Below are 25,825 nucleotides of genomic sequence, written 5' to 3'. Positions count from 1 at the left end.
ATTTGCACCATCTACGTTGGGCCACCGGCGCCCGCTTGAATATATAAGGGTGCCTCGCCTTAAGCTCCCTTTCGTGCGGGTCTTAACAGCCAGGGCAAGTAAGTAGACCTGGCGAGCCTCCGCGCCCCAGGTGGAGATTCAGCCTGAAGTTAAAGTAAAGAGCAGAGAGAGGGAAAGGGAGAGAAAAAAGAGAGAGAAAGACACGGGGGGAGCCAGAGTCCCAAGAAACCAGGCTGAGAGACTAGTTCGATAAACTGGTTCGAGAAACTGGCCCGAGAAGCTGGCCCCATCCTTTATTGTTCAGAAGGCCTTTTATACTTTTGATAAAACATGGAGATCAATGGGTAACACAAAATTATGTAGCGTTCGCAACCCAGATTGTTTCCGTATATCATTTTGTATACAAAAGGTCTCAGGTGATTTACATTATCTTCTGGCCAAGAGGCTTGTTAACACTTTTTGGCTCTCTTCCTTAATGAATGTTAATTTTGTTTCCCCTGAAGTGTTTTTCTTTAATCTACATCTTCTTAAAGCATTAAAGTTACATCTCTATAGAACAAAGGTGCAATGGGATATAACAAAGAAGGTACTTAACTCAAAGATCTAATGTTGCTAATACCAGGTCTACTACTTGCATTTCTATATACCAACTATATCTAAAAATAAAGGATATGAAAATTTGGCAGCAAGTATTGACTCAACAAATGAAACTTTTAATCAGTTCTATTCTAAAGATTTTGACTCTTCGGAAGCCCCTACATTCCTAGGATGTTTTAAGCTTCCTGTGCCTCCTGCGGTCAGGCCTCAAACAATCACATGCGCAGCTGTATGAGTCCTGCAGGCAGGCTAGAAAGCCATCAGAGGGGTATTTGGATTGAAACACTCTTTCAAATGCAGAAGACTAAAGCCCTGAATTGGCTTTTTCCAGAAAATGTCAGAAGAGTGGAAAAGCAGAGCACAAAAGCCGGCAGATTTTTGTTGGGGTACATGCTTAGGAATTTCCAGAGGGGCCCCTGAAGTCTGAGCACGCCTTGCGTATGTCAGCTTCCTTCCTCACGACCTTGTCACGGGCGGGATTCCTCACACTGGCTCCCGGCAGGAAAGCCTAAGTCTTAGTGCTTACTAGGCCTGCAAGGGCCTACACAAATCTGCGCCCCCTCTATCTCTGACCTCACTTGCACACTCTGAGGCACTGTCAACACTTGGCCTGCTTGGGGTGGCCTTCTCACAATTTATGTATTTGCTGTTCCCTCAGCCTGGAAAACTTCCTTCAAATATGGTTCCTTCTATTACACTACAGTAATTCAGTGATTAGAATCAGGAAGTAATCCAAATTCTCTGTGTAAACTGATTACGTGTTAAACTGAAAAGCTCTTTGAATTTTATTGTGGTTAAAAAATAACAGGCAACATATATTGAGTACTTACCATGTGCCAGATTCCCTACTCAGTGTTTCACATGAATTATCTTATTTAATCTTCATTACAATACTAGCAGGTAAACACTATTACTGTTTTCATTTTACTGATTAAGGAGAAAACTTCAAAAGGTTATATGACTTAAGTGGCAAACCAAGGCAACTAGTTACAGAATATCATATAATGATTTATACCACCACACTGGACTGCCTCTTTGTGATTGATTATTTCCACTTTAAAATTTTAAATATGTTAGATTTTAAAGGTAAAAGTTATTCTATTTTGTAAGTTTTTATGTCTGGCAGAGAAATTTTCTAACCATCTTAAAGAGGAAATTAATTTAGGATAGTACAACTACCTCATTTATTCAAAAAATATGTTAAAGAAAAAAGTGAAAACTGACACACTGTGCTTTATAATTGCAAATACATAAAATAGTGATGTCTTAATGTGTGCTGTGACAAGACCCACACAAATATTTAACTAGTTATGATGAAGCTCAAAGCAATACTTAGACAACTACCTAAAGTAATCAAAGACTGGTCCATAGAGGATGAAGACAAGCGAAGACTGCAGAGAAAAAGAGTAGAGACAAATGCAACTTCATCTCTGAGTTTTTAGAAACCCATGTCCTACTGTTAAGTATCTATCAACATATGAAACAAAAACACTACCTCAAATGCTCCTACTGCCTTTGACCCTTCAGAATTACAATTAGAGAAACAATCTTTCTACTTCTAGTCAATATAGTTCATTTGTCAGTTGCTTAAAAAAATTAAAACATCTAAAATTAGATCATGGTGATTGAAAACTCTGCAAATATACTAAAACCCACTGAACTGTATGCTTGAAACAGATGAAGTTAACAGTATGCAAATTCTTATTAAAGCTATTTAAAAATCAGAATAAAATCAGAATCTATACAAGAAATGCTCAATAATTACTTTATTATAAAATTAATTTTAAATGGAAAATATTAAATAGTTACAGACAAAACTGGGCACAAAACAAGGCTACTCTCCCTTGAGCTCTACCACTTAAGTTGCTCACTTTTTGCTTGTAACTTTTATAGCAGTTTCTTGAATTTAGTGTTACAACATATTCCTGAGATATTTTACAAGTAATTGGTTACCAAAGGATAAAGTACCAAAGTATAAGAAAGATGATATTTGTAGACAATATACAGTTGGGGCTTGTTTTTTAATCTACTCTGACAGCTTCTGTCTTTTAATTTAGAATATTCACATTTAAAGTGACCGATACAGTTGAATTAATATGTACCATATTTGTAACTGTTTACTATTCATTGCCCTTTTCTTTTTTTCTTTTTCTGGTCTTCTCCACTTTCTCCCTTCTTTGGTTCTTCTTTCAAGTATTTTATATGATTCTATTTTCTATACTCTCTTGGTGTATCAATTATACTTCATTTGTAAATCTATTTACTGGTTACCCTAGGTAACTTTTATGACTACTCTAAGTTCACTTCCAAGTAACACTATACCACTTGACAGTTAGTGCAAGTGCATTCTAAGAGTATTTCTTGTTCCTCCCTTCTGTCCCTTATAACATTATTGTCATTCATTACACTTATCCACAGCTATAACCACCAAACACATTATTCTGAACTATTAGCCATTAAATCAATTAATGAAAAATAAAAGATTTTATTTAAACTTATTACTTCTCATTCTTCCTATCTTTATGCAGACTTGAGTGGTCTATATCATGCTCCTTCTCCTTCAAGGACTTTTTTTTTAACATTTCTTGCAAAGCAGATCCTCTCATTTTCGTTGCTGTGAGAAAGCCTTTATTTCTCCTTCACTTCTGAAGGATAACTTCACTGGATACAGAATTCCGATTTTCTTCTTTCAGTGCCAAATATTTTACTCTACTCTGTTGGTTGCTTGCTTATTTGGTTTCTGAAGAGAAGTCTGATGTAATGATGCAATTCTTACTTTTCTTCCTCTGTAGGTAAGGTGGTTATTTTCCTCTGACTTCTTTCAAGATGTCCTCTTTGTATTTAATTTCCTGCAGTTTGAACATAATATGCTTAGGTGTAGATATTAGGTGTGGGGCTTCCCTGATAGCTCAGTTGGTAAAGAATCCACCTGCGATGCAGGAGACCCTGGTTCAATTCCTGGGTGGGGAAGATCCACTGGAGAAGGGATAGGCTACCCACTCCAGTATTCTTGGGCTTCCCTCATGGCTCAGCTGGTAAAGAATCGACCTACAATGTGGGAGACCTGGGCTCGATCCCTGAGTTGGGAAGAACCCCTGGAGAAGGGAATGGCCATCCACTCCAGTATTCTGGTCTGGAGAATTCCATGGAGGGTACAGTACATGGGGTCACAGAGTTGGACATGACTGAGCGACTTTCACTTTCACTTTCATTAGGTGTAGATATTTTTGTTACTTATCTGGCTTGGTATTATGAGCTTCCTGGATCTGTGGTATGGTATCTGTCATTAACTGGGAAAATTCTGCCATTAAAATTCAAATATTTTCTGTTCCCTTTTTTCTTTCTTCTTCTGGTATTCCAACTACACGTTACATTTTCCATAATCATCCCTCAGTCTCAGATATTCTGTTACATCTTTTTTTAATTCTTTCTTCCACCTTGCATCTTGGTTTTGGAAATTTCTATTTACATATCTTTACACTCACTGATTCGTTCCTCAGTCAAGTCCAGTCAGTCTACTGATCGACCCATCAAAGGCATTCTCCATTTCTGTTACAGTATTTTTGACTTCTAGTATTTTTTTTTTTGGTTCTTTGAGTTTCCACCTCTCTGCTTACATTACACATATGTTCTTGCATGCTGTTCACTTTTTCCAATTAGCACCCTTAGCATATTAATCTAGTGTTTTTAAATTCAGTCTGATAATTCCAAAATCTGTATCATGTGCAAGTCTGGTTCTGATGCTTGGCTTACCTCTTCACATTGTGGCTTTTGCCTTTTAATATGACTACAATTTTTCGTTGAAAGACAGACATGATGATGTTGGTGAAAGTAATTGAGATAGCTCCTTACTGTGAGGTTTTATGTACATCTGGCTAGAAGTTAGGCTGCATTAATTTGCTACTGCTGTGGTGTCTGAAGCTAAAATTTTCTCTAACTTACTTGTTTTTCTCTCCCATGTTGTTTTTAAGAGTACCTATAAGGTACTTCAGAGAAGGCGATGGTACCCCACTCCAGTGTTCTTGCCTGGAGAATCCCAGGGATGAGGGAGCCTGGTGGGCTGCCGTCTATGGGGTCACACATGACTGAAGTGACTTAGCAGCAGCATAAGGTACTTACTAAATAAGGTCTGAGGCTCACAGTTGTTTTAGCTGTAATCCCATTATTATACAGAAGACCTACTGATATGGTAAAATTGCAGGGGATGCTATCGTCCTATGATTAGGTCTCAGGTCATTTAGTGGGCTTGAGTGGGGGTATTTCCCTTCCCCCACATGGAAGATTAGAGGGGGCTAGATTTCAGTATTTTCTTTCCCTCTGGTCAGTTAACCTTTAGTAAGTGGCTCAGTGGTAAAGAATCCAGCTGCGAATGCAGGACTCATGGGCTCAATCTCTGGATTGGGTAGATTCCCTGGAGAAGGAAATAGCAACCCACTCTAGTATTCTTGCCTGGGAAATCCCATGGACAGAGAAGCCTGGCTGGCTACAGTCCATGGGGTCACAAAAGAGGTGGATACAACTTAGCAATTAAACAACAACAAAGTCTCAGGTGGTTAGCTCTGGTAAAAGTTTCCCTTGAGGCAGGTCTTGTTAAAGAGAACAGAGAGCTCTGGATGTATTTCAAAATAGCTACTTTTCTTCTTTTATTCTTGTTGTGACAACAGGAATGAAGACTTCAAACTCTTTATGTGTTAGACAAGAAACCAAAAGTCAACAGACTTTCTCATCATCACTGGGAGCTAGGGTAAGACTATAACTGAAACATAACTCTCATTAGCATTCTATTATGATCTGCATATAATCCTGGTTTTACCCAAGGTAAAATTATAAGACAATTAAGACCTGACTACTGTTGATTCTTTGTCAGTGTAAGACAGTAAAGATTGAAAATAGTTATCTATATTCCTTGCACATTTTTCTCAGGTAGCAGTGGTATATAGGGTCTACAAATGACTGCCCAAGGGCCAAATCCTGCCAGCAGTGAGATAAATGTGGCCATACTCATTCATCTATATATTGTTGATGGCACTTTCCTAATACACTGGCAGGGTAATGTAGTTGCAACAGAGACTCTACATACTACAAAGTAGAAAATATTTAATATTAGGCCCTTGGGAGCAAAACCTTGCTGACTCCTGGATTATACATCTCATATTTTCTTGCACACGTGGTCCCTGGCATTGTGTCTGTGGGTGTTTGTGTGTCTTTTAATTGTCAACCAGGGCTGAGTACAATGATGACTAAGCACTATCTGTTTCATTTTTATTCATCAGTTCATCACTGAAACTAAAGATTTTGACTTAGTGGAAATCTTTTGCAACACAGAGTAAATAGTGCTATTTTAGCAGAATTATATTCAAATATTCAGTTCAGTTCAGTTCAGTCGCTCAGTCGTGTCCGACTCTTTGCGACCCCATGGACCTCAGCACGCCAGGCCTCCCTCCCTGTCCATCACCAACTCCTGGAGTTCACTAAAACTCATATCCATCGAGTCGGTGATGTCATCCAGCCAGTCGTCCTCTTCTCCTCCTGCCACCAATCCATCCCAGCATCAGAGTCTTTTCCAATGAGTCAACTCTTCGCATGAGGTGGCCAAAGTATTGGAGTTTCAGCTTTAGCATCAGTTCTTCCAAAGAACACCCAGGACTGATCTCCTTTAGGATGGATTAGTTGGATCTCCTTGCAGTCTAAGGGACTCTCAAGAGTCTTCTCCAACACCACAGTTCAAAAGCATCAATTCTTCAGCACTCAGCCTTCTTCACAGTCCAACTCTCACATCCATACATGACCACTGGAAAAACCATAGCCTTGACTAGACGGACCTTTGTTGACAAAGTAATGTCTCTGCTTTTGAATATGCTGTCTAGGTTGGTCATAACCTTCCTTCCAAAGAGTAAGTGTCTTTTGATTTCATGGCTGCAATCACCATCTGCAGTGATTTTGGAGCCCCCAAAAATAAAGGCTGACACTGTTTGCACTGTTTGTCTTTCTATTTTCCATGAAGTGATGGGACCGGATGCCATGATCTTCGTTTTCTGAATGTTGAGCTTTAAGCCAACTTTTTCACTCTCCTCTTTCACTTTCATCAAGAGGCAACACTTTCACAGCGTCATCTTTCAGGATTTGAAATAGCTCAACTGGAATTCCATCACCTCCACTAGTTTTGTTTGCAGTGATGCTTCCTAAGGCCCACTTGACTTCGCATTCCAGGATGTCTGGCCCTAGGTGAGTGACCACACCATCGTGATTATCTGGGTCCTGAAGATCTTTTTTGTATAGTTCTTCTGTGTATTCTTGTCATCTCTTCTTAATAACTTCTGCTTCTGTCAGGTCCATACCATTTCTGTCCTTTATTGTAGGCATCTTTGCATGAAATGTTCCCTTGGTATCTCTAATTTTCTTGAAGAGATCTCTAGTCTTTCCCACTGTATTGTTTTACTCTATTTCTTTGCATTGATCATTTTGGAAGGCTTTATTGTCCCTCCTTGCTATTCTTTGGAACTCTGCATTCAGATGGATGCATCTTTCCTTTTCTCCTTTGCCTTTTGCTTCTCTTCTCCACTCAGCAAACCAAGTAGCATCATATAAATGCAATTTTAAAGCTTAAGGGGTCTTTTAAAGATAAACTAGTTGCTGTACCTCTCTGAAAGAATATCAGACCAATTAAACAAAAAAGACTCTCTGTCAGATAAACAGGCTCAGCAGAGTAGCCTGCTTATGAATTGCAAACACTTCAGGTCCTCAGAATTATTTTCCTATTTTGGTCATTCCCTCCTTAATTCCCAGTTAAATCCACCTCCCTCAGTTACTTGCCCTCACTCACAGGTTTCCTTTGCTGTCTCCAGGTTTTAGCTATGACTCAGCAAGTTACTTTAGCTTTGGATCTTGGCTCCTACAATAAGATGGTCAAATCTTTCACCAGGACCAAACTTACAAGAAGCTATCTCCAGGGAGATAGCTTTAATGTTAAGGAAATCTTCAAAAGTTCAAGTTGATCTCTTGGGAACTAAGCTGGGACACAGTTGATCAGTCCAGAAAACCCTAACTAAATGCAGTTGACCTCTGAACAATATAGAGGTCAAGGATGCCTACCCCCATGCAATCAAAAACCTGAGTAAAACTTTACAGTCACCCTAAGTATCTGTGCTTCTATATCCATGGATTCAACCAACCATCGGCTGTAGTACCATATCATGTATTTATCAAAAAAATTCCACATAAATGTAGACCTGACCAGTTCATACCCAAGTTGTTCAGGGTCAGTAGACTACTGTACACTGATTCATGAAAGGCTACTTAACTATGTAGTAGTTACCTGCTCAGTATTTTCTGTTAAATAATTTTATTTATTTACTTTTGGCTGTGCTGTCTTCATTGCTGCTCAGGCTTTTCTTCAGTTGTGGTGAGCAGAAGCTACTGTCTAGTTGCAGTGTGCAGGCTTCTCATTGACGTATCTTGTCGTGTTGCAGAGCATGGGCTCTAGGGTGTGAGGGCTTCAACGGTTGTGCCTGCTGGGCTCTAGAGTACAGGATCAACAGTTGTGGCGAATGTGGCTTAGTTGCTCCACAGCATGTAGGATCTTCCTGGATTAGGCATTGAATTTGTGTCTCCTGTACTGGCAGGAGGATTCTTTACCACTGAGTCACCAGGGAAGTTCTGCTCAGCACTTTTTAAATGAGATACTTATATGAGTATATCTCACTTGGTATATACATTAAAAAAAATCTAAATACAGTAAAAAAATATTTGACCAGTAGAACTGAGACTAAAAATAGATGATTTTTTCCAGTTTCACCAATATAATTTAAAAAAAGCAACTGATATAATGCCTCTATTATATAAAATGCAGCATGAGTTTAGTAACTTGTTTGGGGTGAAAATTAAGACATTAAATATATCAAATACAGAAACATTCATATGTATAAAAAACAAATTATCTTTCAGAATATAGTAAACAAAATGGTATGCAATAGTACCTATTGTCACATGAGAAATAAAAAGATGCAAAAGATGTTGCCCTTAGCTTCAAAGAACTTGCTCTTTATTAAACAGCATAGGTGAGACTCCCTTGGTGGTCTTGTGGTTAATAATTCAGTATCCAATGCAGGGGATGTGGGTTTAATCCCTGGTCTGGGAGCTAACAGTCTACATACTACAGGGCAACTAAACCCACACACTGCAAAAAGAGAAACCCACACACCAGAACTAGAGAAAGCCCACACAAGGCAAGAAGACCTATAATAATAGTAATAATAAAATGGAATAGGAAACTAATAATAATAATAAACAGCATAGGAAAAAATTAACAATGACTGCTAAATTGTACAGACCTCAATATATGAAATGAGGTCAAGAAAAAGCATACGTGGACTAAAGAATGATAAATAGTACAATGACTTGAGATATGACTTCGAGCTAGTTGAAATGTGATTAAGCAGGATTTGGACACAGGGGAGTAGAGATTCTAGAAAAGATACAAAGCAGGACCACAAGATATAAGGCAAATAGAAAAGCGCCTCCTGCACTGAAGTGGATCAAATGCTTGCCAACAGTAAGGAACAGCGTTGGATGGATTGTACAGGGCTAGATTACACAGGCTTTTTTTTTTTTTTAATATTTATTTATTTGGCTGAATTGAGCCTTAGTTGCAGCACATGCAATCTCTCTTGCAGCATGCTGGCTTCTCTCTAGTTCTGGTGCTTAGGCTCAGTAGTTGAAGTGCATGGGCTTAGTTGCCCCAAGGCATGTGGGATGTTAGTTCCTTGACTAGGGATCAAACCTACATCCTCTGCAATGGAAGGTGGATTCTTAACCACTGGACCACCAGAGAAGTCCTTACGCAGGCCTCTGAAACCTGACAAACACTCAGACATGATACAGCAGGCAAGATGAAATTACTATAGGTTTTAGAAGGGGATGACATGAAAAAAGATGTTTCAGAAGACTTAGTTTGGCAGCAATATGCAGCATACTTGGGTCGGGGGGAAAGGCTAGAGGAAGAGAACAGCTATTTTGCTGCTGTAATAATCCAGGAATGAGATGGTAAAGCACTTAGCTATGGTCCTGGCAGTAGAAATGGGAAGATAGGGAAGAACTTAAGTGACAAGGCAAACTTGGCAATATGTTAAAATTCTGGGTAATGGATAAGAGAGCAAAATCAAATATGAAACCAATACTGCTAGCCTGACAGAATGAAGGAACAGTGATATCTGCTACCAAAGGACTACAGTAACTGGAAAGGAAAGCAAATTGAAGTGGCAAGGCATCATAGCACAGAAGAAGGGTTAGCGTGAAAAGGCCAAGTTTAAGACGACACTGGCGACAACCTGTACTCTGGCGAATGAACGAGTAGATGTGGTTAGAGCTGTCTTATCAGCCTATTTCTTGACTTTAGCAAAGACATAAAAAGAAAAAAAGAATGCATGGCTGAGAAATAAGTGTTTGGATATTCATAATTAAAAAGCATCTAGAGGAAATACACAGAAAAGATAAAATATTAATCAGAAGAAGTAATGTCCCCAAATCAGAGATCCTACATCCTTGCTGATGGAATCCCTAATGCCTGGCCTCTGAGTAGCTGATCCAAAGGTGACTCTCAAAAATGAATGAATGAAAATTTCCCAAGTATGAAGCAATCTTAATAAGAAGAAAAGTTATAGGCAAAATGAAAAATAAAGACTCAAATAAAGGTCACTGAATTGGCAAGGAGAGCAGGAAGCCAGACGGCAGGAATTAAAAACGTTAAAGACAGAGAAAAGATCTGAAGGAAAGATAGCAGCAAGAGGCAACAGCAGGGTAGACAAAGGGCATTAATTTATTTCTTTGGATATTTTTTCAAACTAAAAATATTTGCTCATTTTTAAAAATTTGGAGAAAATAACAAAGCAGAGGGGGAAAAAAATCACACATTTTTCCACCATCTAAGTGCAGGCACAGTTAACACATTTAAAATATATGTTCAAACTTAATCCACCAGAAATCTGAGTGGGCTTGCATATCATACAATGGAGTATCTAAGGGACTAGAGGAAGGTAAAGGGATAAAGAAATAGTAAGACTGGCTAGCAATGATTACTCTATTTCTCAAATCCTTTCTCAGTAGTCAGAAAATCAGTACTTTTCTGCAATATTTGTGTTCATCATTGCAAGTAAAGATTTCTGAATATTTGTTAACAGTTTATGTTATTCTTTCTTTAAAATGAGCATTTACATTCTTCATTTAACTAATGACTTTTTTCTTACAACTACAAATGAGCTCCTTAGGTTTTTCAGAGATCAACTGTTTGATTTACTGCAAAACCTCCAGGGTTGCTTGCTGCTGATTTAAGGAAGTCCTAACCATGTATAAAGTCACAGAAAAGGCAGCCTGTGGAAAAGAACAGTTTGATGATGCTGACAGAAAAGGGGTATGTGTTAAAAAACAAATTCCCTAAATATACGGACACACATGAATCCAAAGGGGAAAGCAAACTGCCTCCAATAATAGAAAAGTACATAGATATAGGCGCCAAGATATAGGAGCCAAGATATGGGCTGAATGAGATACATGAGGGACCCCACATTAAATATCCTAATCCTCTTCATGAAGTAGCATCATTAACTGAGTCAATTCAGGATACACAGTTCCTTGCCAAGACTGCTATCAGAACAGTTCTGGTCCCCTGGCCCAGCTTCACCCAACTTCATCGTTTTCGTCTTTATTATTACTTTATATTATTGCTTCTACCTTTGTGCGTTAAAATTTAGATGAGAGGATTGCGACAGGTGAAAACCCCACTCTTCAATCAAGCAAATTTTCTCCTAAACTGTTCTCCTCTAATTAGTCTCATTACTGGCAAGGCTTACTATCATCAATTAATTCCTAATAGTGGGAATAAAGATCTCCCAGTAAGCAAAATGGCAAGAATACACAGAAGAACTGTACGAAAAAGATCTTCATGACTGAGATAATCATGATGGTGTGATCACTCACGTACAGCCAGACATCCTGGAATGTGAAGTCAAGTGGGCCGTAGGAAGCATCACTACGAACAAAGCTAGTGGAGGTGATGGAATTCCAGCTGAGCTGTTTCAAGTCCTGAAAGATGATGCTGTGGAAGTGCTGCACTCAATTTGCCAATAAATTTGGAAAACTCAGCAGTGGCCACAGGACTGGAAAAGGTCAGTTTTCATTCCAATCCCAAAGAAAGGCAATGCCAAAGAATGCTCAAACTACTGCACAATTGCACTCATCTCACACGCTAGGAAAGTAATGCTTAAAATTCTCCAAGCCAGGCTTCAACAGTATGTGAACCATGAACTTCCAGATGTTCAGGCTGGTTTTTGAAAAGGCAGAGGAACCAGAGATCAAATTGCCAACATCCACTGGATCATCGAAAAAACAGAGTTCCAGAAAAAACATCTATTTCTGCTTTATTGACTATGCCAAAGCCTTTGACTGTGTGAAACACAATAAACTGGAAAATTCTGAAAGAGATGGGAATACCAGACCACCTGACCTGCCTCTTGAGAAACCTGTATATAGGTCAGGAAGCAACAGTTAGAACTGGGCATGGAACAACAGACTGGTTCCAAATAGGAAAAGGAGTATGTCAAGGCTGTATATTGTCACCCTGCTTATTTAACTTCTATGCAGAGTACATCATGAGAAACGCTGGGCTGGAGGAAGCACAAGCTGGAATCAAGATTGCCAGGAGAAATATCAATAACCTCAGATATGCAGATGGTACCACCCTTATGGCAGAAAGTGAAGAGGAACTAAAAAGCCTCTTGATGAAAGTGAAAGAGAAGAGTGAAAAAGTTGGCTTAAAGCTCAACATTCAGAAAACTAAGATCATGGCATCCAGTCCCATCACCTCATGGCAAATAGATGTGGAAACAGTGTCAGACTTTATTTTGGGGGGTTCCAAAATCACTGCAGATGATGACTGCAGCCATGAAATTAAAAGACACTTACTCCTTGGAAGGAAAGTTATGACCAACCTAGACAGCATATTCAAAAGCAGGGGCATTAGTTTGCCAACAAAGGTTCATCTAGTCAAGGCTATGGTTTTTCCAGTGGTCATGTATGGATGTGAGAGTTGGACTATAAAGAAAGCTGAGCACCGAAGAATGGATGCTTTTGAACTGTGGTGTTGGTGAAGACTCTTGAGAGTCCCTTGGACTGCAAGGAGATCCAACTAGTCCATCCTAAAGGAGATCAGTCCTGGGTGTTCACTGGAAGGACTGATGTTGAAGCTGAAACTCCAATACTTCGGCCACCTGATGCGAAGAGCTGACTCATTTGAAAAGACCTTGATGCTGGGAAAGATTGAGGGTAGGAGGAGACGGGGACGACAGAGGATGAGATGGTTGGATGGCATCACTGAGTCGACGGACATGGGTTTGGGTGGACTCTGGGAGTTGGTGATGGACAGGGAGGCCTGGTGTGCTGCAGTTCATTGGGTCGCAAAGAGTCAGACATGACTGAGTGACTGAACTGAACTGAGTAAGCAAACTGTTAAATGTATTTGGATCAGAAGCCAATCCTTTGATTTTGTTAAGGCCGTGATCCTGCATTTTGCCAATAATACTATTATGTCCTCACTGAATCTCGCATTCATCTAAATTCTGTATTTGTTTATACCATCGATTACATCATCACTGCATTCACAAAATCTAACCTTTATTAAATTCAATTCTGTTGCATACGACTACACACAGAGGGTGAATATGAGGCAGAGCTAGTGTCTTACTGCTTTTTAATCTTTTTAATCTTCCTAGGCCTGTATGTGGGCTTCCCTGGTGACTTAGACAGTAAAGAATCTGCCTGCCATACAACAGATCCAGGTTCAATCCCTAGGTCGGGAAGATCCCCTTGAGAAAGGTATGGCAACCTACTCTAGTATTCTTGCCTGGAGAATCCATGGACAGAACAGCCTGGGGTCGCAAAGATTCGAACACGACTGAGTGACTAACACTTACTTACTTATGCCAGTATGTACTAGACACTAAAATAAATGGGCATTGAATTGATTATGCAGACATAGGAAAGGCACTGATTTTCTCACTTTTTTGAAACTCGTGTGTACAGAATTTGCCCAAACAATGCTTGCTAATATCTTCTGCTTTAGAAAAAGGGATCATGCATTTAATAATCTGACAGTTAATTTTTTGATCACAGACTGCTTTTACACAAATGCAAATTAATAAATCTAATGAATGCAATCAAAGTAAGGAAGTATTCACTTACGTTTAACTGAAGCACCTTGTTCTAATACATTTCCCAACCTCCCAGAAGCACCAGCTTTGTTGCAAGCAAGATATCACTGAAGTGATATTCTTATCCAATTACATTTTTAAAATATTATGTATATTGCAAAATAACAGCAAGTTCTTGGCTATTCCATATACAAATAGTATTTTACTGTCACATTGTAAACTACTTATTATGCAGTGGTTGCTCTGTTTCAGGTATATCCAGTCTTTGAATTCCTATAAACTTTACATATTGGAAAATGAGAATATTTCATTTAAATTAAGTGAAAATGTCACTAAAATGGATTTATCTCAGGTAAGGCCAGTCTAAATTAATGAAAAAAATTAGTTTATACACCTTAGATCATTGTTCCTCAGGAGCGGGGAGAAGTTTCATGGAAGCAGTGGCACATGAGTTGGATCTTAAAGTTAAAATGCGTCATCAGAAAAACGAAATGGGTTTTTAAGGTAGCAGGTAGAAAAAACCTGCACAGACCTAAACAGAGAAACAAGACAATAAAAGCAAAGATAAGGGTTATGGATAATACAAACTGAAGGAGCCACTTAATATGGTAATTCCCTGTTCCCATCTTGAAGTCACCTGGCAGTAAAAGATGATCAAACTAGGCAAGTCATAGAAAAATAAAACGACAAGAAAAGATAGAAAAACACAAACCCAAGTGTTCTCCATGCTTAGCTTGTATCTTAAAATCAGACATCAAAGCTGGCAACCATCCTATAAAGCTCTAGGGACCATCCTCCAAGATAACCAATAGTTCTGATGCTTTATCTATAATCGAGCTCAAATTCTAAAAATCACAGATTTCAGAAAGAAAAGGGGTGGTAACTATAGGCATATGTACCATCACTTCCTATTCCCACGCCTTTGGTAAGCATCACTCATCAATCAGACTTGTAGCATTTGCAAGTTCCAGTCAATTTGAATCTTGTGTCACAAAGAGTGTAAATGTATCTTTTGCTATCTGAACCCTTCCTATTCAAATCCAGACCAGGAATGGGTACAGGTAATTTTTTTTCAAGATAAAGCTATTTGGAGGAGATGGTATTTCACAGCATATGGACTTTTGCTTCCCCAAATTCCAAAACATAACAGATTGGAATCTGTCACTCTGACCTCTCACTCTCTGAATCAAGAAACCAAATAGTGTGCAAATAGCAAGGAATATATCTGGATGTTTTTTGTTTGTTCTAAGATATAAAAGCTTACCTCCCACACATTCTTCTAATATATATAGGAGCTCCTGTAATAGATGCCTGATAGAGGTGCATAATTAGGCAAACCTCATTGTTTTCTATTTCCCCTTACAAATAGGAAGTATATAGTCCACGAAACAGAAAAAAGTAAATGTGTCAAGAAAGAGGAATTAAATCATGTTTTAAAGTTTGTATTCATGTAGGATAAGGTTAAGTGTTAACTATCTTAATCTCAGAGTCAGCAATCAAGTGCATTAGGCTTATTGTTCCTTGTTTAATATTCTGCCCAGGACTGGAAGAGTCTTCCTCCTATTGGTCTGTGCTGCTCATCTTTAACCTGAACTCTTAGAACTCTCAAGGAAGCAGATGAGAAAGCAAGTAAAAAGACCAAAAGGAGGCACCGGACAAAGTGGTCTAGTTTGGTCAGAGTATCTTATTGTCTTGTACTTTATAGTAATTATAAAGAACACTCAGTCACAACTATGAATTAAAATGTCCACCCTTGATGAATAAAGCTGTGACGCTCAACTCAACACTCAACTATTCTGAAGAGAATACACAGCTTATTAACACTCACCACTGCCTTAAAATATTACTACAGGAAAAAAGTTCCTATAAGGTGCTTATAAGTATTGAGCACCTTTTTATAAATAAAACAATCACACAAACAACCTCCTAGTGCAATCTCTTAACCAACAACTAGTAAACTTCCCAACAACAGGGAGTACTACATAGTCTTACATATTTCTGCATAATTAACAACAGCTCTTAGAATACCTTAAATGTAATATATGCTTAATAAATATCTGCAGACTGAATCTCACGTAAGAGAAGTCTTGCACAAGGTAACAAGTGAATTACACCTTCAGGTAGTCCTCATGGGCTAGCACCCAAGGAAACACCAGCAAGACCTAGTAATTTGTCCAGTGAAAATGTTCTGCTGACTGCTGATTAGTTAAATGTTAGTCTTTCTCTGTACTTATGGTATACTTTCTATTGCTGTCAATATTAATTTTGTAACAGAGTCATGGAAATTTAAGCTAAAGGAACTTGCAAGGTCATCTGGTATAAATTTTGCGTTTTATCCACAAGGAAACTAAGGGGTCTACTTTTCCCATGCTTTAGCACTTGTCACCTCATTCCCTGGCCCTGAACTGAATAAAAGAGAGGTTTTGGTACACATTATTGCTTAGGTTAACATTACAAGGTTAATATTACAAGTGAATGGGCATTCCTCAAATGCCAGTCTCTAGCATACTACTTTATATACAGCAGGTACTCAGGTGAGCACTTAACACACTGTTCTTGTTCAAATTTAAGTGAATGACAAGCCTCATTTTAATTATTTTCATTTGTGTAATTTTAGTGTGTAACATTTTTCTAATATAAAGTGATTTAACTTAAGCTTTTCTTCAAAACATCTTTAACAAAAATAAGCTATACTTCTGTCTTTCCTACCACTGTGAAGTTCATTTCCCTCAATAATACCAAAAACTAATAGTGAGACAGAAACCAAATCAGTTCTGCACATTACATCATTCAAGACACCTCTCACTGGGGAGAGCAAATTGGTCAATTATTTATACACACATATATCCATTACCTAAGTTAAATAAGGCTGTAAAGTTGAGGGGCTTGAAAATGCTTAACTTGCTTTCTGAATAACAGAGGAAGACGTTTTCATCGGTTTTAGATTATAGAGGAGAGCTGCCTTCTTTCTGGAACCAGAAACAGTGCTAGGATGCACCATTACAGCTGGCCTCATTACAGACAAGCCAAAAGAACTCTAAATTTTTGGTGTGGGTATGGAAGACAGACTGAACTCAGGGCAGGTAGCATGTCAAACAACTACTCAAAATATTTAAAAGCCAGATGATTTACTGCTAGTCAGTCTCTAATTTTAAAGCAAAATGAAAATCCTAGGCTTATGGTTAAAGTAAATTCTAAAGTCATGAGCTTTATAGTAAATGTTTTCCACTGCAGTTGAAGAAACAATAACTATTTCTTAGACAGCTAAAAATTGCCTAAACCAGAACCAAGGACAAAACTGAACTACTGAGTTCTTTCACAGGGACAGAAAATAGGACAAATATGGCACTAAGAAGAAAACTTATGGATCGCCACACTTTGCTAAAAAACTTATGGATTGCCATACTTTGCTTACTGCAACTAAGAAATAAGCTGCTCAATTTGGGTTTCAATTCTAAATCTAAAATGTACCAGATTCAGACCTCTGTATGATTTACACGATTAAATAAAGACAAGGAACAATAGCCACAGGACCACTTCTAGCATCTGATAACGAAATCAGAGGAATCCTACAGCTTCCCTGTCACTCAATTTATCTCCTTCCATAAAGTGAGTAGAATAACACATCATATAGGATTGCTTTTGGTTTATAGGTCTTACTTGCAAACAGAAGTATATAAATAAAAATAATAATGGATAATAAGTAATACTTTTAAGAATTCCTGAATTTGTTGGGTAAATAAAGTATTAGAACATTTTCTACAATGGAACATCAGGCTTTCTTTTGAATTTATAGGGAAAGGTTTGTCATCTATGATACCATCTAATTTCAAATATGTTAATCACTCCCAACCATGCAGGTATGATTATTCTTAAACATAACTAATCACAAACAGGCAGGAGAGATTTCAAATGCAATTTTTCCACAGTAATTTTATTCTACCAGGGTTTCAAGAAAAACTACTTTTTAAAGGGAAAGAAAATCACAGGGTTTTTTGGTCTAAAATACACAAAAAAAACAAAACTATGAAGACACTGATAGATAAGAGGAAGGAAAAACTTACTTCGGTAACTTATCTAAGAGGAGTGCAATGTAAGTTAAAGTGTACAGTGAGGTTAGATTGTGGCTTTGTTTTAGGTTGCCAGTATGAGTCTTTATTTAGGAAAAAAAAATGCATGTCACTAGCTTATCTTTTTTAATGAAAAGTTTATAACAGAATTATTTTCTATTATTTACAAAATATAAAAACAATTGTATAGCCTATTCAGTATTAAAACATACCTCTGAAAATTACTCTCAAGTGAGCTGTGTAAGGGAAGTGACTTGGATCTCTATGGAGTGGGAATGAGATCAAGAAAGGTGCATGTTCATTACCTTGGACTTAAGTGGAAGGTACCCATAAGTATATTATACAAATATTACAACACTAACAAGTTAGTAACTTTATTTTGTAGAACTATCTCGAAAAACATGTATTTCCAAATCTTAAGAAATAGGGCTCCTGATGTTAAATCATTAACATCATGATTTCAACTCTGAATACTTAATATTTTTCCAAACACTCATTTAATGCTTGAAATAACCATGGACATACTTTCATCTAATAGTATTTTACTTTAATGAACAGAATAGATTAATTATGAACAGATAATAAATAATTCACTGTCTAGCTAAAGGCCTACATTACATACGATGTATCTGTAAAATATGAGGACAAGTTCAGACTTGTTTGTGACATGAAGTCCAATAATTTAGAAACTATGATCAACCTAAACGCAAAGCTCACTTGATAATTATTAAGTACCACACTTCTGTATAATGAAATTTTAAAGTCTCATTAGTAATGATACCAAAGGTTGATATAGGACATAGTCCATGATAATCTTTCAGAACATTATCAAGTGACAAAATAATAGGTAAAAAGATACTGTTGCTTCAATAAATGTGAAATGAGATATCTAAATAACTGCAATCTTATCTATTAAGTCATTTTAATTTTATACATATACACACACACATACTATTTCTTAGGAGGATATGGGAGTAAAAGAGCGTTCACTTTGTAATATCTTTATTTTATATAGTCACTTAATGAATAACATACATCCAGTGTTGTGGAGGAGGGGCTATGAGGCCATACATAAATATAGCCACTAACACTGTTTATGATCCACGAATGTTTAAAGTTTTAAATATAAATAAATAATTGTGCAAACAGGATTTCTAAAGCTGAAAATTAAATGCTAGTGTGCCAGTACAATTTTAAAATGAAGTTATAAAATTGTACATTTGGGGATTAAGGTGTTTGTTGTCATTCTGTTTTTTCAAAGTACCAAAAACTGAAGTACACTGTACTTTAGGAGTTTTCCTCACATTAAAATCAGCACAGTTAAGTTGTAATAGATGTGTAAATATAAATGATCAATTAAAGAACAATTAAATCACATGATTTACCAAATGAGCACTCCACTACATTATTATTCAAATACTTCAGCCTGCTGCCTATACAACTTACTCATACTTTAAAAATATAAGGTGAACGATCCTTTCCCCTATTGTTCTCACAATAAATCAAAACATAATTATTAATTCAACTTTCAAAATTTGCCTTTCTTAAAATATTTTAGTCCTTTAACTTGAATGTCCCTTACCTGAATGTAAAAACCAAAGTGCTCAATTCAGACTTCAGAGACGCTGGTAACATTAAGTTAGGGGGAAGAAACCTGGTTTCTGAAAACCCTGATGATAATCAGGATATTGAGTATCTCTTCCTTTAAATTATAGCCCTAAAAAGGGGGTGAGGGCATCCATCAAAGAATAAACCCTTCTCTCTCTCTCTCACCCACATACACACAATCTTATTTATCTGACCTATTCAAATTGCAACAACATGACTATTGTCAACCCTAAAAAATTCTTTTAAAAATATTTAAACTTCATTTAAAAATGAAAACTGAAAGCAAGATACTCAGCTGCCAAATACTGTGCAGTATCAAACTATTAAAGCCTGCACTGACCTACTTCATATTAGCATCATGACAATATGGATGTGTGCCAAGAAATTAATGAAAATTACTATATAACAAACTTTAATTGTGCATTTAAAAATCGTCACTGTTTTTAAGTGTGTAAATACTGTACTACAATGCCAGTTGTCTTACGATACATTTATTTTTTAATTACAATATAAAAAGTAAGGAGATTTGGTATTTCAGTAATCATATTCGATGATGAACATGTAAGATTTCATAAAATCAGAGCTTTTTAAAACACATTTAATTCTATTTTTAATCATCTATTAAAAGCAGTCTTAGACCAAACTCCAAATAATGCTTTCCATTTAAAAAATAGCACTACACTTTTTATAACATTTCAGTTAATGAAGAATCCTACAAAAATAATGCAAGTTCATGTTTAAAGAATATTTCCAATGGCTCTAACAGAGGATAGACTTAACTCAGTGTATTTAATTATTAAAAGACTGCCACCAGTCTTTCAGAGTTTAATCTAATGTTGAAATATTGCAAATTCTTATACAAGAAAGTACAAGAATAGCAAGGGGTATTTCATCCAAGGTTTCTAAAAAAAGACACGAAATGGCAACACATTTATTTTAAATTAAAGCATCCTTTAAAATTAGAAAATCACTTTACAGTGTAAACTACCACCTTAAAATGTCTCATACTACAGAAACCCTTTCTTCACAATCAATGCAAAAAGATTAAGGTCCCTGGAAGATAAATTTAATCTCAGAATAAAGAAGGCAAAAACATTCAGAAACAGCAGCTAAGCCAACTGAAAGAAAGAGACACATTAGGTTTTGCGCTGCATATTAATAGCCTTATGCACAATGTCTGTTTGGTGAAAATTCACAATACACTGCTTCCTCCCAGTATGACTGCAAAAAGAAGTAAACACATTTCACATTTCTCAGTCCCAAATTCATACTATCATCATGCAACATGACTTAATTTCGACCCATATTCCTCTTACACATAAGTGAAAAACACATATGACTTATTCAACTGCACTTGCAATTGAGGAGGGGGTAAAAGCATTTTCTGGCTCCGGAGCCCAGGGACTGATGCAAAGTCCCCACACCTCCAGAGATACTATAAATACGCACCCGACTTCGGAGACCCACATTCAATGAATGTATCAGCCTCCTCCTCCGCTCCCCAGCCCGCCGCCCCCCACCCTCTTTGCAGCAGAAATGTGCCTGGGCTTTTCTACCCCAGCGATGGAGGATCCTCTTACCAGATGGAGTTCTTGATCCTGTGTTGCAGCGCGCTGGCCTCTGTCCCTGGCAGCCCGGGCACAAGGGCTGGCAGAGCAGCCCCCGAGTTGGGGGCGCTGGGGGGAAGCTGCTGATGGGCATCAGGCTGCTGTGGTGGCGGCTGTTGTTGTTCCTCTGCCATCGCTGCTGGAGGGGTGGGAGGGAGGGAGGGAAGATGGGGGCGCGGGGAAGGGTGAGGGAAGAGACGGGGAGGGGTGGACGAAGGGGGAGAGGAACGGGGAAGGGAAGAGGAGGAGGAGGAGGAAGGAAGCTGGATAAGCTAGGCCTTTACCCCAGGGCTCGAGTGAGTCGCTTTCGCCTGCCGCCTGGGGGACATCACCGGGGAGACCGAGCGGCTCCTTACGGCCGGGGCGCTTCACCGCGGGAGAGGCATGGCGGCTCCCCTCAGCCCCCCGCCGCCGCCGCCGCCTCCTCCCGTCAGCGGCCAGGGCTTGGAGGGGGGCGGGTGGATGAGGAGGGGGCGTCTGAAGATGAGGTGGGGTGGGGGCGAGGCTCCCCCAAATCCAAGGAGAACGGTTGCTTAGGGACCTGACGGCCCGGCCTTTCCTTTCTTGCCCGCGGGGCTTTCTACTCCGGGGGCCCCGCGCTGCGGCTGCAGCCCCAGGCTCGGCTCCACGCCACTCCCCACGCCGCCGCCGCCGCCGTCGCCGCCGCTCGCTCCCGGTCCCGCCGCCGCCGCTGCCCTGCCAGCCCCGGAGGCAGCCCAATGCGCGCAGCCGCACTGCGGCCCGGCGCAGACGGCAAAACACCTACCGCTCGGCCGCGGGGGGGCGGGGGGGGGCGTGGACCAGTGTATGCGGGGTACGGGCGCGGGCAGGAGTGGGGCTGGTGGGGGGGCCCGGGCGCGGAGGGCGAGCGCGGGCCAGCCGGGCCCGGAACGCGCGCCTCCGGGGCTGAGGAGGCAACTGGCCGAGCTGGTGGAGAGCAGGAAAAACGTGGGGGAGGTGCTGGCGAGAGAAAGAGAACTTGCGTGAGGAGGAGAAACCAAATTTAATATTTGGCGTGGAAATGGGATTTTTTTTTTTGCATCCTCCAAGCAAGTAAAGTGAAATCAGTCAACATTATCCTCTCTCCCCTCGACAAGTGAGGATTACTTTCTCCTTGGTGAAAAGAACAGAATTGAATGAGGTAAGAGGATAAACTGACTTTTCAGAAGCCCCCAAAGAAGAACACCCGTTGGAATTAACCACCCTTTAGGTAATTCAGTCTTGAACGGAAATCGCGAGGCAGGAGCTGGGTTGAGTGCTCCTCGGTCGGGCATTCAAAGCCCTCCAAATCTGGCCCCACTTTAGCTATCCAATCATCGCTGCCTCCATCCCCCTGCAAGAACTCTCGGCTCCAATCAGTGAAGTCTCCATGCCATTCTCAACGCGCAGCAGACTCATTCTTCCTTCGTGCCTTTGCTCCTGCTGTTCCTCTCACCTCCCTCCCCACCCCACCCCCTTTGCAGGAACGCCCTCCTTCCTCCTCTATACCGCTCTCCAGCCAACCCAGTCTCCAAAGCGCAGCTCAAGTCGCGGCTTGTCAGGGTCCCTGGCAGCCAAGGCCCCTGCCTGCCTCGGAAAGAAACGCGTGTAGTTCTCACAACATGGTGGCTCAGGCTCCATTCACAAGCGCCTTCCTTTTGGATCCAGTTGAACCCCTAAACGTCCTCTCTGCCCCCTCCCCCGCTACTCATCCTTAAGAGCTAGCTTTGCCCACTGAGAGTAAGACTCCCTGCCAGAAACAGGCAGGTCCCCTTTAAGAGCAGAAGAATTGGCTTTTCTAGGTGGGGCTGATCAGGGAGGCCTAAACTGCCTGGTGTAGACTACAGCCAAGGTCTCTGGCACCAGATGGAACAGCTGCTCAGCTCATACTGACCTTTCTCTGGGCCTGTGGGGGTTATGAGCTCTTCAGCTTTAACTTTTCTGACAGTTTCTATCGTGTTTCTACCTGTCAGATTCTCTGGCCACTTTCCTGCCGTGCTTGGACTTTGGGCAGCGAGTCTCTGCCACCTTTTAGACTCCTGGGTGTGGGGAATCTGATTGGCTTGGGTTTCTTGGCCTTTGGAGTTCTCAGTTCCCTGCCTTGGCCTGGAACCATTTTGCTTTTGCACCATCGTGCCCCCAGGCCTAACTCACAGAATCCACTCCCAGATTCGCTGAATTCTTACACGTGGTGGGAGCACAGGGACTAGGAAAGAGGAAGGACACCTGTGTGCAAAATAGCTCTTTCATGAGGATTCTAGGCCTGTTGGGTTCCTTTGCACTCTGAAGCCCATGGCACTGATTCTATCACATAACGAGCCCCTCTTTCCATAAGCTAAGGTCACTGTTAGCTTAGCCACTTTTAGAAAATTAAGTTGTTTATTAATTCATTTTTGCACATGTACCCTTGGGTCCTATGTAAAGACAGGCTTTTTTTTTTTTTTTTGTACCAAATTGAAAGACGTGGTGTGCACTTAGAAGCTTTGAGAAAACTAGCTAATGCTAATAACGAATGCACACTTTCACTGTGAAAGACCTAGCACTTTCTATACATTACCATCTGCAAACTGTATAACGTAGGCACTATTCTCTCAATTTTACAGATGAACCAGAAGCTTAGTGAGGTTAACTGTCTTAAAGTGACCCAAAGAGTAAATGAGGGAGCCAGGATTTGAATCCTGAAGTCTCATGCCGAAAAAGAGGTTATATCGAAAGATTTTGGATGCCTATATAAGCTCTATATCCATGCAGAAGATGGAGGAAGTAAAGACTTTGGGCAAAGTCGCGAAGTCCCCCAGGTTCTAATTTTTTACCTTGCCAAGAGAGAGTGATGGCTCCACGTTGCCACACCCGGGGAGGGGGAGACCCTAGAGAGCGAGAGATTCATCCAAGACGGGAAATTATCTGAGTCTGCCAAAGTCTTTAAGAAAAGGAAGCTGAGAACCAGGACGCTTTTTTACAACTTCGCTGCCGGGTGTCACACAGGCTGACTTCCCGAGTGCAACTTTTGAGGGTTTTATAGGTTCCATAAAAGAGCATGTCAGCCCACCAGCCACTAGAGGGCACAGCAGAGCTGCAATCCTGGGCTGCCCTCTAGCGGCGGTGCTGACGAAAGGACGTCGTTGAACCTATGGGGCCTTCAAAGACCCACGGGCGGTTGGAAGCGAGATCTCCAACTTTTAGGTTCAACAAGCAATGAGAAGAATGGATTGGCAAATAGTATCAGATTGAAGAGATCTTATTGCTAGAATGGACATCCTTGCTGGAAGGCTGTAAATGGTCAGCCCCCACTACTTACTTAAAATCTGGGGGTAGTGCATGCAGTTTTGTTACCGTTTTCGGACGGGGCAGTGAATATAGTCAGTTATACTAGAAGAAACCTGAAAGAAATCTGATGAAGTTACTCAGAATCCTGGGTGAGGGCTCAAGCGAAACCCAGACACCTTGCGTGAAGGCAGCAGTGTGGCCATGGTGTTTCTGAAATTTGTTTGCCCTCCTCTTGTTATGAAACTGTACTAAGGCCCCTCAGGGACCCAGAATCAATGTGGTTCATTTCCTCAGACCTTCAGTTTGACTCACTGAGAAGTAATGGGAAACGTTATAGTAATCATGAATTTTCAATAGAACATACTAGATTTTGAGCTTCTGTTTCTCAACCCTGAAGATTATAAGTCTGTTCTCCCTGTGAACGTACGTGTACTCCTGTGGAAAATTTTGAGAAACACTGATGTAGTGGGAAAGAAAGACTCCAGTCTGGGAGTCAGAAAACCTAAAAATTCAAACCCTCTATTTCCATCCTGGTAAAAATGAAAATCATGACCTACCTCACCTCACAGGTTGTGAGAAACATGTTAAGGTGATACCTAAACCAGGGTACTGCTATGCACAGAGAAAGATAACCTATAAGGTGGACTGTGAGCACCTCAAAGCCTCATGTTCTATTTATCCTAGTAATCCTGGGACACAATTCCTTACTCCTAGGTGTTAAGTAAATATTTGTTGAATTCAGTAGTTATCTAACCTTAATTTTCTTAGCCTAGTACATCATACCATCTTGCTCTCTTCTGTCTAAATTGTGTGTCATTTATGAAACTATCTTATATGATAACTGTACATACATTTATTATACCCAATACATAAGAACATCAGACACTGAAAATATAAATAAATAAATAGATAAGACCTGGTCCCAACTTAAAATAGTTCGCATCCTGGGGAGCAGAGAGACCTATTACTACATATTAGTTACACAAAATGATGAGTATAGTGGAGGAAGGGATTGGTCCTACTCAAGGCAAAAAGAACTTTTGGAGAAGACCTCTTGGCTAGCATTTGAATGGGGTCTCATCGGGTGAATGATGATGATGAATGATGTTCAACAGGCAGAGCCATAAGGGAAGATGTTTTCAGACCAAGGAGCAGAGCAAACACTGGTGTGAAGCCATGAAGACACATGGGATGAGCGAATAATGCAGTGTTAGCTTTGTGCTCAGATCCTTAAGAGTGTATAGGGGAGGAAGTGGAGGGGTCGGAGACACAGCCCATTTTACAGAATGTTATTCTGTGTTATTAGTTACAGTTGTTCTGACAAAAGATGAGGCCCAAATGGGCTTCATCATTGGTTAATACTGAATAAGTGCTTAAAGTGTACATCTAATTTCCACAAGTTACGGTGATTTACAGATGTGGAAAAGATAAGGTTCTACTCTCTTTTCCTTCTCTCCTTGAAAACTAAGTCTTCCTTCATCCTCTTTTCCTTTACCAT

The 25,825-nt window shown here is 39.8% G+C and overlaps 1 protein-coding gene across 3 annotated transcripts in view; it reads right to left on the bottom strand.

The window, feature by feature from the left end:
* Positions 1–24,041, bottom strand: part of RFX7 (regulatory factor X7) — a 146,780-nt gene extending 122,739 nt beyond the window's left edge. The window contains exons 1-2 of one of the 3 annotated variants that reach the window (XM_069596416.1): positions 23,874–24,041; positions 21,055–21,220 (exon numbers count right to left, since the gene is read on the bottom strand). In XM_069596416.1, coding sequence (XP_069452517.1) covers positions 21,055–21,215 — 161 coding nt within the window. In that variant the 5' untranslated portion in view covers positions 21,216–21,220; positions 23,874–24,041. Of the gene's footprint in view, positions 1–21,054; positions 21,221–21,365; positions 21,810–23,873 lie in introns of those variants that run through there. The other 2 variants (XM_069596417.1, XM_069596418.1) reach the window with 2 other exon arrangements.
* Positions 24,042–25,825: the final 1,784 nt, after the last annotated feature.

This window comes from Ovis canadensis, chromosome 7 (assembly GCF_042477335.2).
Source record: "Ovis canadensis isolate MfBH-ARS-UI-01 breed Bighorn chromosome 7, ARS-UI_OviCan_v2, whole genome shotgun sequence".
Taxonomy (NCBI): Eukaryota; Metazoa; Chordata; class Mammalia; order Artiodactyla; family Bovidae; genus Ovis; species Ovis canadensis.
Note: the sequence above shows the minus strand (reverse complement) of the source record. Positions and strands in the feature narration are given on the sequence as shown.